At 54.0% G+C, this 13,475-nt stretch overlaps 1 protein-coding gene across 1 annotated transcript in view; it reads right to left on the bottom strand.

Annotated features, from left to right (window-relative positions):
* Positions 1-1,606: 1,606 nt before the first annotated feature.
* Positions 1,607-13,475, bottom strand: part of LOC140457181 (uncharacterized) — a 12,291-nt gene continuing 422 nt past the window's right edge. Inside the window, exons 2-7 of the mRNA XM_072551242.1 lie at positions 13,208-13,466; positions 10,739-10,767; positions 9,399-9,560; positions 7,453-7,519; positions 5,979-6,086; positions 1,607-3,685 (exon numbers count right to left, since the gene is read on the bottom strand). Of these exons, the coding sequence (XP_072407343.1) occupies positions 2,921-3,685; positions 5,979-6,086; positions 7,453-7,519; positions 9,399-9,560; positions 10,739-10,767; positions 13,208-13,466 (1,390 nt within the window). The 3' untranslated portion in view covers positions 1,607-2,920. The remainder of the gene's footprint in view (positions 3,686-5,978; positions 6,087-7,452; positions 7,520-9,398; positions 9,561-10,738; positions 10,768-13,207; positions 13,467-13,475) is intronic.

Raw genomic sequence — 13,475 nt, forward strand, 5'->3', positions numbered from 1 at the left:
CATTCTAACGCAAACAGTTCAGGTTCTCACGTGCTGCCTCTCTCCAGCCCACTGAAGGAACCATTCTGCCCCTCTTGTTTCTAAGACATGGCCTCTCGTCAGAGACTCTCGCAGCACAGGACTCAAGCTGTTTGCAGGTGAAAGCATCAGAAAATCACTTTACAGACCCTCCTGGGTCTGAGAGAGCCCTGACTTTGCCTACTCGTGCTGCTTTTGTCTAAGTTCAACAGAATCCTGCAGGAATAAGCTCTTTACTAGACTGGATTAGAGCGGTGCTGGAAAAGCACAGCAGTTCAGGCAGCGTCCGAGGAGCAGGAAAATCGACGTCCTGATGAAGGGCTTTTGCCCGAAACGTCGATTTTCCTGCTCCTCGGATGCTGCCTGACCTGCTGTGCTTTTCCAACACCACTCTAATCTGGACTCTGGTTTCCAGCATCTGCAGCCATTGTTTTTACCACTTTACTAGACTGAACTGTTGCTCAGTCCCTTGAGTGTAGGAGTTGGGACGTCATGTTGGGGTTGTACAGGACATTGGTGAGGCCTCGTCTGGAGTACTGTGTCCAGTTCTGGCCGTCCTGTTACAGGAAGGAGATTATTAAATTGGAGAGGGGTCAGAAGAGATTTACCGGGATGTTACCGGGTATGGAGGGTTTGAGTTATAAAGAAAAGCTGGATAGGCCGGGGCTGTTTTCCCTGGAGCGTCAGAGGCTGAGGGGTGACCTTTTAGAGGTTTATGAGGGGCATGGATAAGATAATAGACAAGGTCTTTTCCCCGGAGTGGGAGAGTCCAGAACTAGAGGGTATAGGTTTAGGGTGAGATATAAAAAGGACCCGGGGGCAACGTTTTCGCTCAGAGGGTGGTGCGTGTATGGAATGAGCTGCCAGAGGAAGTGGTGGAGGCTGGTACAATGACAACATTTAAGAGGCATCTGGATGGGGACATGAATAGGAAGGGTTTGGGGGGATATGGGCCAAGTGCTGGCAGGTGGGACTAGATTGGGTTGGGATATCTGGTCGGCAGGGTCTCTTTCCGTGCTGTACATCTCTGACTCTCCACTGAACCCCATTATGGGGTGGCATGGTGGCTCAGTGGTTAGCACTGCTGCCTCGCAGCACCAAGGACCTGGGTTCGATTCCGGCCTCAAACGCCTGTCTGTGTGGAGTTTGCACCTTCTCCCCGTGTCTGCGTGGGGTTTCCTCCAGGTGCTCTAGTTTCCTCCCAGGTTAGGGTGGATTGGCCGTGCTAAATTGTCCCATAGTGTCCAGGGATGTGCAGGTTAGGGTGGATTGGCCGTGCTAAATTGTCCCATAGTGCCCAGGGATGTGCAGGTTAGGGTGGATTGGACGTGCTAAATTGTCCCATAGTGCCCAGGGATGTGCAGGTTAGGGTGGATTGGCCGTGCTAAATTGTCCCATAGTGTCCAGGGATGTGCAGGTTAGGGTGGATTGGCCGTGCTAAATTGTCCCATAGTGCCCAGGGATGTGCAGGTTAGGGTGGATTGGCCGTGCTAAATTGTCCCATAGTGTCCCAGGGATGTGTAGGTTAGGGTGGATTGGCCGTGCTAAATTGTCCCATAGTGTCCAGGGATGTGCAGGTTAGGGTGGATTGGCCGTGCTAAATTGTCCCATAGTGCCCAGGGATGTGCAGGTTAGGGTGGATTGGCCGTGCTAAATTGTCCCATAGTGCCCAGGGATGTGCAGGTTAGGGTGGATTGGCTGTGCTAAATTGTCCCATAGTGCCCAGGGATGTACAGGTTAGGGTGGATTGGCTGTGCTAAATTATCCCATAGTGCCCAGGGATGTGCAGGTTAGGGTGGATTGGCCGTGGGAAATGCGGGGTTACAGGGATAGGATGGTATGGTGGGTCTGGGTGGGATGCTCATCAGAGGGTCGGTGAAGAGTTGATGGGCCAAACGGGGACTCTATCCGCACTGTGGGGTTTCAATGGACCTGCTCCCTTCCGGGAGCCTGCGGGGATTGTTTCCCCCACTCTCCTGACTTGTGCTTTGCCGATGGTGGGACAGGCTTTATTGGGGGGAGTCAGGAGGGGAGTTACTTACCAGAGCATTCCCCACTCCGTACCTACTTTTGTAACCTCTGTATTTACACGGCTGGTCCAATTCAGTTTCTGATCAACAATACCCACAGTGTACCTTCAGGGACTTTTTAAGAAATAAACTACCCAGGTCACAGAGTCATAGAGTTGTATTTAGCATGGAAACAGACCCTTTGGTCGACTGAGGGTTCATGCCAAGAGAGTGTGTTTTCCCCCCATATGAGAGTCTGGGATCAAAGGGCACAGCCTCAGATTAAAAGGGCGCCGATTTAAGACTGAGATGAGGAGGAATTTCTTATCTAAGAGGATTGAGAGTCCTTCGAACTCCTTGCCACAGAGAGCTGTGAGGGGCAGGGTACTTGCGTGTATTTCAGGCTGAGATACGTCGACTCGTGACCAGTCAGGGAATCGAGGGTGACAGGGACCGGGCAGAAGAGTGCAGGTCAGGGTCAGCTGTGACCCAAATGAGTGACAGAGCCGGCCCAAGATCAAAGGGTCGAACAGCCTCTGCCTGTCCCAGTTCCTTATGGTCTGATGGAATGCCGCAACTGGCGCCGATTGCATCGTGGGACCGGTTGGAAGCGGCGACGAATCTGGCTCTGCGTCTTGTGCCCAGTCGGAGTAAAGTCATCTGAGGGAAGACGCATTTCTGCGCTCAACGCTTGCTCCTGCAGCTCAACGAACGTCGATAATGCCAGCCCTAGGCCTCGTTGCATCGGCTCAGGTCTCGGTGACCCATCCTCACAGGCCTGGCACTGCCAGCGTTAATGGCACGTCCGCCCACTGCCAAAGCGTGCCTGCACCACCCAAGGTGATTCAGCCCGTATGAGATGGGTGCGGGCATTGGTCTTTGGTTACCAACACTCACTCGGAGCCTCCCCAAGGCCAGCTCTTGGGGGTCAGGCCCGTGCGCAGTCCCGTCAGGCCGTGTTTCAGGTGCTTGGCAGAGGGCCCCTTCTTTGCGTTTGCTCCTGGGCCTACCCTCAGAGCTTCATCTTCACCTCCACCGGGGGCCCTTGGGCTCCATCCGTCGCCGCGGACGACGGTCTCCCTGGCGTGCAGGCCGGCCTGGGGAAGGCTCCCCGCGGGCCCTGCTACCTGTAGGCCCGGGCCGCCTGTCACCATGCTCTGGCGGGTCGCCAGGCCTAGCAGGCAGGCCTCACTCCGGCCTTCCGACAAGGCCTCGTCCTCGGAACCTTCAGGGCCGCTGGCTTCTCCCATGTGCCCAAATGGGGACCCGGCACTGCCGGACGCCTCCTCTCCTCCTTGGGTTCCCCTCCAACCACTCGGGCCTCCCGCCCTGTCGGCGTCGCCGACCATCCGAGAGCGAGGAACGGCTCCGGGGCTGGGCGTCCAGGGGGCGAAGGCTGAGGGCAGCCTGCGTGGACCCAGGGCTCCCACCCTTCGCCCGCCCTCCGGGGCGACACCCCCAGGACGGTGAACCCCCCCAGATTCCGTGGCCTGCGACGTCGGGTCTTCCCAGGGGCCGTTGGCATATTCCGGCCCTCGGTCTCTGAAGGCGGAGGGCGGCTCCAAGGCCGGAACATCGAGGAATGATGAGCTGCAGACTGTTGCCTCCTGCTGCTCACCCCCGAGGTGAGCACTCACCTCCAACCGGGGGGAGGGTGGCTGTACCAGGGGTCGGTGGGGGGGGGGAGAAATAAAATACAGAAGATGAGGGAGGATAGACAGATGGCCTACAAATATAGAACATTCCAGCGCTGTACAGGCCCTTCGGCCCTCAATGTTGTGCTGACCCGTGGAACCAATCTGAAGCCCATCTAACCTACACTACTCCACTCTCATCCATATGTTTATCCAACGACCATTTAAATGCCCTTAAAGTTGGCGAGTCTCCTACTGTTACAGGCAGTGCGTTCCCACACCCCTCCTACTCTCTGAGTAAAGAAACTACCTCTGACATCTGTCCAATATCTATCCCCCCTCAATTTGAAGCTAAGTCCCCTCGTGCTAGCCATCACCATGAATAACTACAAGTGAGGAGACTAGCGATATTCAACATGGCTTTGTGCATGGGAAATGGTGTCTCTCTAACTCGGTGGTGCTTTGGAAGGAGGGATTGATAAGGCCAGAGCAGTGAAGCTGATCTATAAGGATCTCAGTAAGGGAAGGTCCCCCATGAGAGACTGGTCAGCAAGGTTCAGATCACGAGGGATCCGGTGATTTGGAGACAAAATTGCCTCAAAGGTAGGAGGCAGAGGGTGGTGGGAGAGGGTTATTATTTGGTCTGGAGGCCTGTGACCAGGAGTGTTCCACAAGGATCGGTGCTGGGTCCACTGCCTTTTGTCATTTATATAAATGATTTGGATGTGAATGTAGGTTATTATGTTTGCAGAGGATCCCAAAATAGGTGGAGTGGACAGCAAAGAAGGTTACCTCAGAATACCAAGGGACCTTGATTCGATGGGCCGGTGGGCAGAGAAATGGCTGTTGGGGGTCAACTTCGATAGATGTAAGGTGCGACATTTTGGTAAGGCATATCAAGGCAGGGCTGTGGGGAGAGCACCGGGCAGTGGGATTAGTTTGGGGATTGATACAGGGCTATGGGGAGAGAGTGGGGCACTGGGATTAGTTTGGGGATTGATACAGGGCAATGGGGAGAGAGCGGGGCAGTGGGATTAGTTTGGGGATTGATACAGGGCTATGGGGAGAGAGTGGGGCAGTGGGACTAGTTTGGGGATTGATACAGGGCTAAGGGGAGAGAGTGGGGCAGTGGGATTAGTTTGGGATTGATACAGGGCTAAGGGGAGAGAGCGGGGCAGTGGGATTAGTTTGGGGATTGATACAGGGTTATGGGGAGAGAGTGGGGCAGTGGGATTAGTTTGGGGATTGATACAGGGCTATGGGGAGAGCGCGAGGCAGTGGGATTAGTTTGGGGATTGATACAGGGCTATGGGGAGAGGGCGGGGCAGTGGGACTAGTTTGGGGATTGATACAGGGCTATGGGGAGAGAGTGGGACAGTGGGATTAGTTTGGGGATTGATACAGGGCTATGGGGTGAGAGTGGGGCAGTGGGATTAGTTTGGGGATTGATACAGGGCTATGGGGAGAGAGTGGGGCAGTGGGATTAGTTTGGGGATTGATACAGGGCTATGGGGAGAGAGTGGGGGGCAGTGGGATTAGTTTGGGGATTGATACAGGGCTATGGGGAGAGAGTGGGGGGCAGTGGGATTAGTTTGGGGATTGATACAGGGCTAAGGGGAGAGAGTGGGGGGCAGTGGGATTAGTTTGGGGATTGATACAGGGCTATGGGGTGAGAGTGGGGCAGTGGGATTAGTTTGGGGATTGATACAGGGCTATGGGGAGAGAGTGGGGCAGTGGGATTAGTTTGGGGATTGATACAGGGCTATGGGGAGAGAGTGGGGGGCAGTGGGATTAGTTTGGGGATTGATACAGGGCTATGGGGAGAGAGTGGGGGGCAGTGGGATTAGTTTGGGGATTGATACAGGGCTAAGGGGAGAGAGTGGGGGGCAGTGGGATTAGTTTGGGGATTGATACAGGGCTATGGGGAGAGAGTGGGTCAGTGGGATTAGTTTGGGGATTGATACAGGGCTATGGGGAGAGAGTGGGGCAGTGGGATTAGTTGGGGATCAATACAGGGCCATGGGGAGAGCGCGGGCCAATGGGATTAGTTTGGGATTGAGACAGGACTATAGGGATTGGGGCAATGGGATTAGTTTGGGAATTCATACCCAGCTCTGGGGAGAGAGTGGGGCAGTGGGATTAGTTTGGGGATTGATACAGGTCTATAAAAGAGAGAAATATGCTCAATTATTTTGGGACTGAGACTGATGGCTTTCCCCTAACAATTGAAACCAAATAAAGATTACATATCATAGCTTTTCAATGATGTTGACATTGTATTAAAGACTGCAATCTGTGGTCTCACTAATATTCTTACATTAATAGTTTCCAGAGAGCAGATGGTCCTCTGTGCACTGGTCAGTCTGCTGGTCAGCTCAGAAATCTGCTGTTTAAGGGCATTCCTCTCGGTTTCCATTTTCTGGGACTGAAAACAGTGACAAATGCAAATTAAACAGGCCTCAGGCTGACTGGCGAGTGACTCATTGCTAAATGCAGGTTTCCTCAGACTGATCGCGTTGACAAAGGCTGACTCCATTAACAAAGACTGATCGCATTGAGAAAAATCTAATTGAGTTAACCGCTTGTGTTGACAAATTGCGTTTGACTTTAATCAAGTTCAATCATTTAGGGCCTGAATACCTTCTTCCACACACTTTACCCGCCCCAGGCACTGTCTGACAATGGACCGCTTTCAGCAGAGCCTTCGTTAGGTGGCTCAGTGGTTAACACTGCTGCCTCACAGCACCAAGGACCCAGGTTCGACTGTCTGTGTGGACTTTGCATGTTCTCCCCATATCTGTGTCAGTTTTCTCCCACAGTCCGAAGATGTACAGGTTAGGGTGGATTGGCCATGCTAAATTGTCCCATAGTGTCCAGGGATGTGTAGGTTAGGGTGGATTGGCCGTGCTAAATTGTCCCATAGTGCCCAGGGATGTGGAGGTTAGGGTGGATTGGCCGTGCTAAATTGTCCCATAGTGCCCAGGGATGTGCAGGTTAGGATGGATTGGCCGTACTAAATTGTCCCATAGTGTCCAGGGATGTGTAGGTTAGGGTGAATTGGCCGTGCTAAATTGTCCCATAGTGCCCAGGGATGTGCAGGTTAAGGTGGATTGGCCGTGCTAAATTGTCCCATAGTGCCCAGGGATGTGCAGGTTAGGGTGGATTGGCCGTGCTAAATTGTCCCATAGTGTCCAGGGATGTGCAAGTTAGGGTGGATTGGCCGTGCTAAATTGTCCCATAGTGCCCAGGGATGTGCAGGTTAGGGTGGATTGGCCGTGCTAAATTGTCCCATAGTGCCCAGGGATGTGCAGGTTAGGGTGGGTTAGCCGTGCTAAATTGTCCCATAGTGTCCAGGGATGTGTAGGTTAGGGTGGATTGGCCATGCTAAATTGTCCCATAGTGTCCAGGGATGTGTAGGTTAGGGTGGATTAGCCATGCTAAATTGTCCCATAGTGCCCAGGGATGTGTAGGTTAGGGTGGATTAGCCATGCTAAATTGTCCCATAGTGCCCAGGGATGTGCAGGTTAGGGTGGATTGGCCGTGCTAAATTGTCCCATAGTGCCCAGGGATGTGGACGTAGCTGCATTAGTCAGGGGTAAAAGTAGAGTGGGTTACTCTTCAGAGGGTCAGTGTGGACCTTTTGGACCGAAGGGCCTGTTTCCACGCTGTCGGGATTCTATGATTCTATAACTAGCAGCGTTCGGGTCCAGGCTACTTTCTTGAGAGGGGATGTGGCCTCACCCATAACAAAATGTCAGGTATACAACGTAACGAGATCCTGGGTAACTTACAATAGTGTGGAGTTTCTCCTCCATGACCTCTTTAGCTTGCTGTGTGCTGGAGTAATTCTCCTGTAGCCTGTGGGACGAAGCACATTGAGGGTTTCAGCTTTCTCGATCCCCTGGCCCTGTTCTCGACTGAATAGTTCTGAGACGTTGAGATTGAGTCGCTGTATCTCTCATTTATCGCAGAGTGTTCAAAACGCAACAAGTTTATTTTCTGGGCTTAAAACGTCTTAGCACCTCACAAGAGCTTTCAACGTAGCTTTGCCCATAGTGAGGAGATGCTAGAATGTTCTCCCTGAGCGTCTGGAGTCAGCCGCTTGCCTCACTAGAACTACCCACGAACCAAATAAGAAGGTTGGCTCAGTGTACAAGGGGACTTTGATCAGATGGGCCGAAGAGTGGCAGATGGGAGTTTAATTTAGATAAATGTGAGGTGCTACATTTTGGAAAAGGGAAGACAGGGCAGGACTTATACACTTAATGGAGGAGGGATGCTGAACAAAGAGACTTTGAGCGTAGGTTCATAGCTCCTTGTAAGTGGAGTTGCAGGTAGGTAGGGTAGTGAAGAAGGCGTTTGGTGTGCTTCCCTTTATTCGTCAGAGCAGAGGCATCGATAGGGTGGATAGCCAGAGACATTTTCCCAGTGCATTTCCCCACGAGGGGGCATAATTTTAAGGTGATTGGAGGAAGGCTTAGGGGAGAGGTCAGAGGTAGGTTCTTTACACAGAGAGTGGTGGGTTTTGTGGAACGCACTGCCAGTGGTGATGGTAGAATCTGATAATTACGAGCATTTACGCAACACTTGGATAGGCACCTGGATGATAGTAAAATGAAAGGTCTGTAGGTAAGTTTGATCTTAGAGTAGGATAAAAGGTCAGCACAACATCGAGGGCCGAAGGGTCTGTACTGTGCTGTACTGTATGTATATATATTAAGTACAGGAATTGGGAGGTCATGTTGCAGCTGTACAGGACATTGGTTAGGCCACTGTTGGAGTACTCATTCAATTCTGGTCTCCCCTGCTACAGGAAGGATGTTGTGAAACTTGAAAGGGTTTAGAAAAGATTTACAAGGATGTTGCCAGGGTTGGAGGGTTTGAGCTACAGGGAGAGGCTGAACAGGCTGGGGCTGTTTTCCCTGGAGTGTCGGAGGCTGAGGGGTGACCTTATTGAGGTTTATAAAATCATGAGGGGCATGAAATAGACAAGGTCTTTTCCCTGGGGTTGGGACATCCAGAACTAGAGGGGCATAGGTTTAGGGTGAGAGGGGATAGATATAAAAGGGATCTAAGGGGCAACCTTTTCACACAGAGGGTGGTACGTGTATGGAATGAGCTGCCAGAGGAAGTGGTGGAGGCTGGTACAATGACAACATTGAAAAGGCATCTGGATGGGGACAGGAATAGGAAGGGTTTGGAGGGATACGGGCCAAGTGCTGGCAAATGGGGCTGGGTTAGGTTGGGTATCTGGTCAGCATGGACGGGTTGGGCCGAAGGGTCTGTTTGTGCTGTACATCTCTCGGAGTCTAAGTCTAATGCGGGACACAAAACATAAAAATGGACTCTGGAAGCTTCCGTAGATACATAAAAGGGAACAGGGAGGAAGTGAGGACCGCAGATGCTGGGGATCAGTGTCGAGAGTGTGGTGCTGGAAAAGCGCACCCGGTCCAACAGCATCCGAGGAGCAACGTTTTGGGCATAAGCTCTTCATCAGGAATAAAGACCTCATTCCCGATGAAGAGCTCCTGCCCAAAACATGGACTCCCCTGCTCCTCGGATGCTGCCTGACTGGATGGTGCTTCTCCAGCACCACGACATAAAAGGGAACGGTTTGGTCAAGACAAATGGAGGATGCCGATACGGGCAAATGTGCACGGGGTGGTGGGGGGGGGGGGGGAAATCGAGAAGTGGCAGGGACTCAAGAGGCGGGGGAATTACCTCCCCCCTCCCTCACCTCCAGAACTTCTCCCTGAGGTCCTCCATGTCCACCCGAGCTCTCCGCAGCTCGGACTCCAGGTGCCCGTGACTGGCCTTGAAGTCCAAGTCCATCCTCTCCATTTGGTAGGTGGCGTGGAGTAGGTGTCTCTGTAGATTCTCATTCTCCTCCTGTAAAGACCTTTAGCGTGGTTTGCAGGGGGGAGGCGGTGGGGGGGGAAAGTCACAGGAGCTGGGGTTAGCTGGTTCCTGCTCTCGAACCGTGACTGTGGTATTAAAGCGCAGGCCGCACCCGTGGAGAATGCTTGCAACTCAGTCCATGTTAGTGCCCCAGAACGGTACGGTCAAGTTTAAGGTGCAGGCGGTGAGGATTGGTTGCTCAATCGCCTGAACTCTCACCTCTTGGGACACAACAGGCTGGGGTCCAGGGATAGAGCACAGTCTGACCCAGTGCTGCAGGGCCTGAGGGGTTGGGTCTCGATCGGGGCATTTAAGATGCCCGTGACTTGTGGAGTCACACAGCACGGAAACAGACCCTTCGGCCCAACCAGTCCGTGCCGACTCATAATCCCCAAACTAACCTAGTCCCATGTGCCTGCTCCTGGCCCATATCTCTTTCCTATTCATGTCCTTATCCAAATGTCTTTTAACTGTACCCACATCCACCACTTCCTCTGGAAGTTCATTCCACACGCGAACCACCCTCTGTGTAAAAATTGCCCCCCCCCCGTGTCTTTTTTTAAAATCTTTCTCCTCTCACCTTAAAAATGTACCCCCTAATCTTGAAAACCCCTACCCTATCCATGCCTCTCATGATTTTGTAAACCTCGATAAGATCACCCCTCAGCCTCCTACGCTCCAGTGAAAAAGGTCCCGGCCTATCCAGCCTCTCAAACCCTCTATTCCCGGCACCATCCTGATAAATCTCTTCTGACCCCTCTCCAGTTTAATAACATCCTTCCTGTAAACAGGACGACCAGAACCGGGCACAGTACTCCAGACGAGGCCGCACCAATGTCCTGTACAACCCCAACATGACGTCCCAACTCCTACACTTCAAAGGTCTGAGCAATGACGGAAAGAGTGCTAAACGCCTTCCTAACCCCCCTGTCTATATGTGATGCAAACATCATAGAATGATGTACCTGAACCCCTAGGTCTCGCTCAGTACCCTGGGCACTGCTTTTAATTGTAGAAGTCCTGCCCCTGTGTGTTTTACCAAGATGCAATATCTCGCATTGATCCAAATTAAACACCACGCCTCAGCCCAGTTCTGAGGATTTTTATATTTAAGTCTCAAAGTGAGTGGTGGTAGGAAAAGACAATAGTGGCTTTAAAAATAAAAGGTGAAAAACTTACTTCAGATGATTGGCATCTACAAGCAGCTCCTAAATAAAACGAGACAAAAAAAATTGGTGATGGGACACATTTTCTCGGCCTGGAAGCTCTAACATTATGAATATTTTTCCTCTTGATTAACAACCTCTTCTATAATTTCACAAAAACATGAAAGCGATTGCAAACTGTTCTAAAAGTGACACTTTCTTGTTTAAATTCAAAACGGATTATGTTGGACTAAAACATGGCTGCTGCTGGTCACACGGTGCAAGTTGACTACATTTCCAGAAAGTTCCAAAGAGCTTGGACACAATCCTTCTGGGGATCACATGTCCTGGTGTGTTGTGGCCATTGTGTTGTCAAAGACCAGTTGGCAATATGATTTCCTCCCCCCACCCCCCCACCCCCAGCAGAATCTGGTAAATCAAGGTGAGTTTCGATTCTAATTACGCCCGAAAAGGCAATAATAGCCCGTGATTTACCTCACACAACAAACCTGAGTTTGCTTGTAAACACAGAACAGAAGGTAGTGTGCACGGCCTAGACCATCACCGAAGCCAACCTCCCATTCATGGACTCCATTTACATGTCTCGGAAAGGCTGCCAACACCATTAAAGGCCCCTCCCGCCCCCGGTAAGGCTCTCCTACGGTCTCTTCCGTTAGGCAGAAGATGCAGAAGCCTGAACACACGCACCAACAGGTTCAACAACAGCTTCTTCCCCGCTGTTATTAGGCTGAAGAATGGGCCTCTCTAACGTTAATCAAATGCTAATCTCCTGGGTTAACCTCGTCAAAGCAGCTTACGATCTGTAAAACCGAAAAGAATGCTGTAAATCAGAAACAAAACCAGAAGTGGCTGGAAAAGCTCAGCGGGTCTGGCAGCGTTGGTGGAGAGAAATCAGAGTGAACGTTTGAGGTCCAGTGCCCCGCGCCCCAGAACGTGGGTTAGGCTCAGCAGGGGGGCAAAATGAGGGAAAATTGCACAGGGCAGTGGTGGGGGGAGGGGGGGGGGGAATGTTGAGATTTGAGGGTCAGGGTTAGGATCGGCGTAGAGACGATGTGTGGGTGGGGAGTTGGGCCAGGTCGGGCTTCAGGGGATGGGGGAGTTCGGGGAGGGGGAGATTGGGGAGGAGGAAATCAAGGGAGGGGGAGATCGGGGAGGGGGACATCAGGGGAGGGGGAGATGGGGGAGGGGGAAATCTGGGGGATGGGGAAATCGGGGGAAGGGGAGATCAGGGAATGCGAAAATCGGGGGGTGAGAGAGATCAGGGGAGGGGGAGATCGAGGGAGGGGGAGATCGGGAGAGGGGAGATCAGGGGAAGGGGGAGATCGGGGGAGGGGGAGATTGGGGGAGGGGGAGATCGGGGGAGGGGGAGATTGGGGAAGGGGGAGATTGGGGGAGGGGGAAATCAAGGGAGGGGGAGATCGGGGGAGGGGGACATCAGGGGAGGAGGAGATGGGGGAGGGGGGAAATCTGGGGGATGGGAAATCGGGGAAGGGGAGATCGGGGGAGGGGGAGATCAGGGAATGGGAAAATCGGGGGGGGATCAGGGGGTGAGAGAGATCAGGGGAGGGGGAGATCGAGGGAGGGGGAGATCAGGGGAGGGGGGGATCGGGGGAGGGGGAGATCAGGGGAAGGGGGAGATTGGGGGAGGGGGAGATTGGGGAAGGGGGAGATCAGGGGAAGGGGGAGATCGGGGGAGGGGAGATCAGGGGAAGGGGGAGATCGGGGGAGGGGGAGATTGGGGAAGGGGGAGATGGGGGGAGGGGGAGATTGGGGGAGGTGGGAAACCGGGGAAGGGGAGATCGGGGGAGGGGGAGATCGGGGGAGGGGGAGATCGGGCGAGGTGGGAATCCGGGAAGGGGAGATCGGGGGAAGGGGACATCAGGGGAGGGGGAGATCAGGGGAGGGGGAGATCGGGGGAGGGGGAGATTGGGGAAGGGGGAGATCGGGGGAGGGGGAGATGGGGGGAGGGGAGATTGGGGGAGGTGGGAATCCGGGGAAGGGGAGATCGGGGGAGGGGGAGATCGGGGAGGGGGAGATCGGGGGAAGGGGAGATCAGGGGAGGGGGAGATCGGCGGAGGGGGAGATCTGGGGGAGGGGGACACCAGAGGAGGGGGCGATCAGGGGGAGGGAGAGGTCGGGGGAGGGAGAGATCGAGGGAGGGGGACATTGGGGGGAGGGGGAGATCATGGAGGGGGAAATCGGGAGAGATCGGGGGTGGAGATCGGGCGAGGGGGAGTTCAGGGTAGGGGGAGATCGGGGGAGATCGGGGAGGGGGAAATCGGGGGAGGGGGTGATCGGTGGAGGGGGAGATCGGGGAGGGGGGTAGATCGGGGAGGGGGGTAGATCGGGGGAGGGGGAGATCGGGGGAGGGGGAGATTGGTGGAGGGGAAGATCGGGGGAGGGGGAGATCGGGGGAGGGGTAGCGGGCGGTTGTCAGGATGGCGCTTGCTCCGCGGTCTCAGCAAGCCCAGTGTCCATTCACCTTGTGGACTCCTCCTCTGCGGGCCTTCCTGTCGACAGCCCAGGGTGATGCCTCCTCCTTTTCCTCCTCCTCATCCCCGTCTCCGTGCTGGGGGCTGCGGCCGGACTCGGTGCAGTGTGTGCAGGCTCCGGGCCCGGTGCTGGTCTCCAGGCTAGAGGCCGGGCCTGCAGCGAGGGGCTGAGCGTCCTCGAGGTCTCCATTCCCCGGCGGCCCCCGCGGCCGGGCATTGAAGAAGTCGAGCCTTGCCGGGCTGAGCAACCTGGACGGT

This window comes from Chiloscyllium punctatum, chromosome 31, assembly GCF_047496795.1.
Source record: "Chiloscyllium punctatum isolate Juve2018m chromosome 31, sChiPun1.3, whole genome shotgun sequence".
Classification (NCBI taxonomy): Eukaryota; Metazoa; Chordata; class Chondrichthyes; order Orectolobiformes; family Hemiscylliidae; genus Chiloscyllium; species Chiloscyllium punctatum.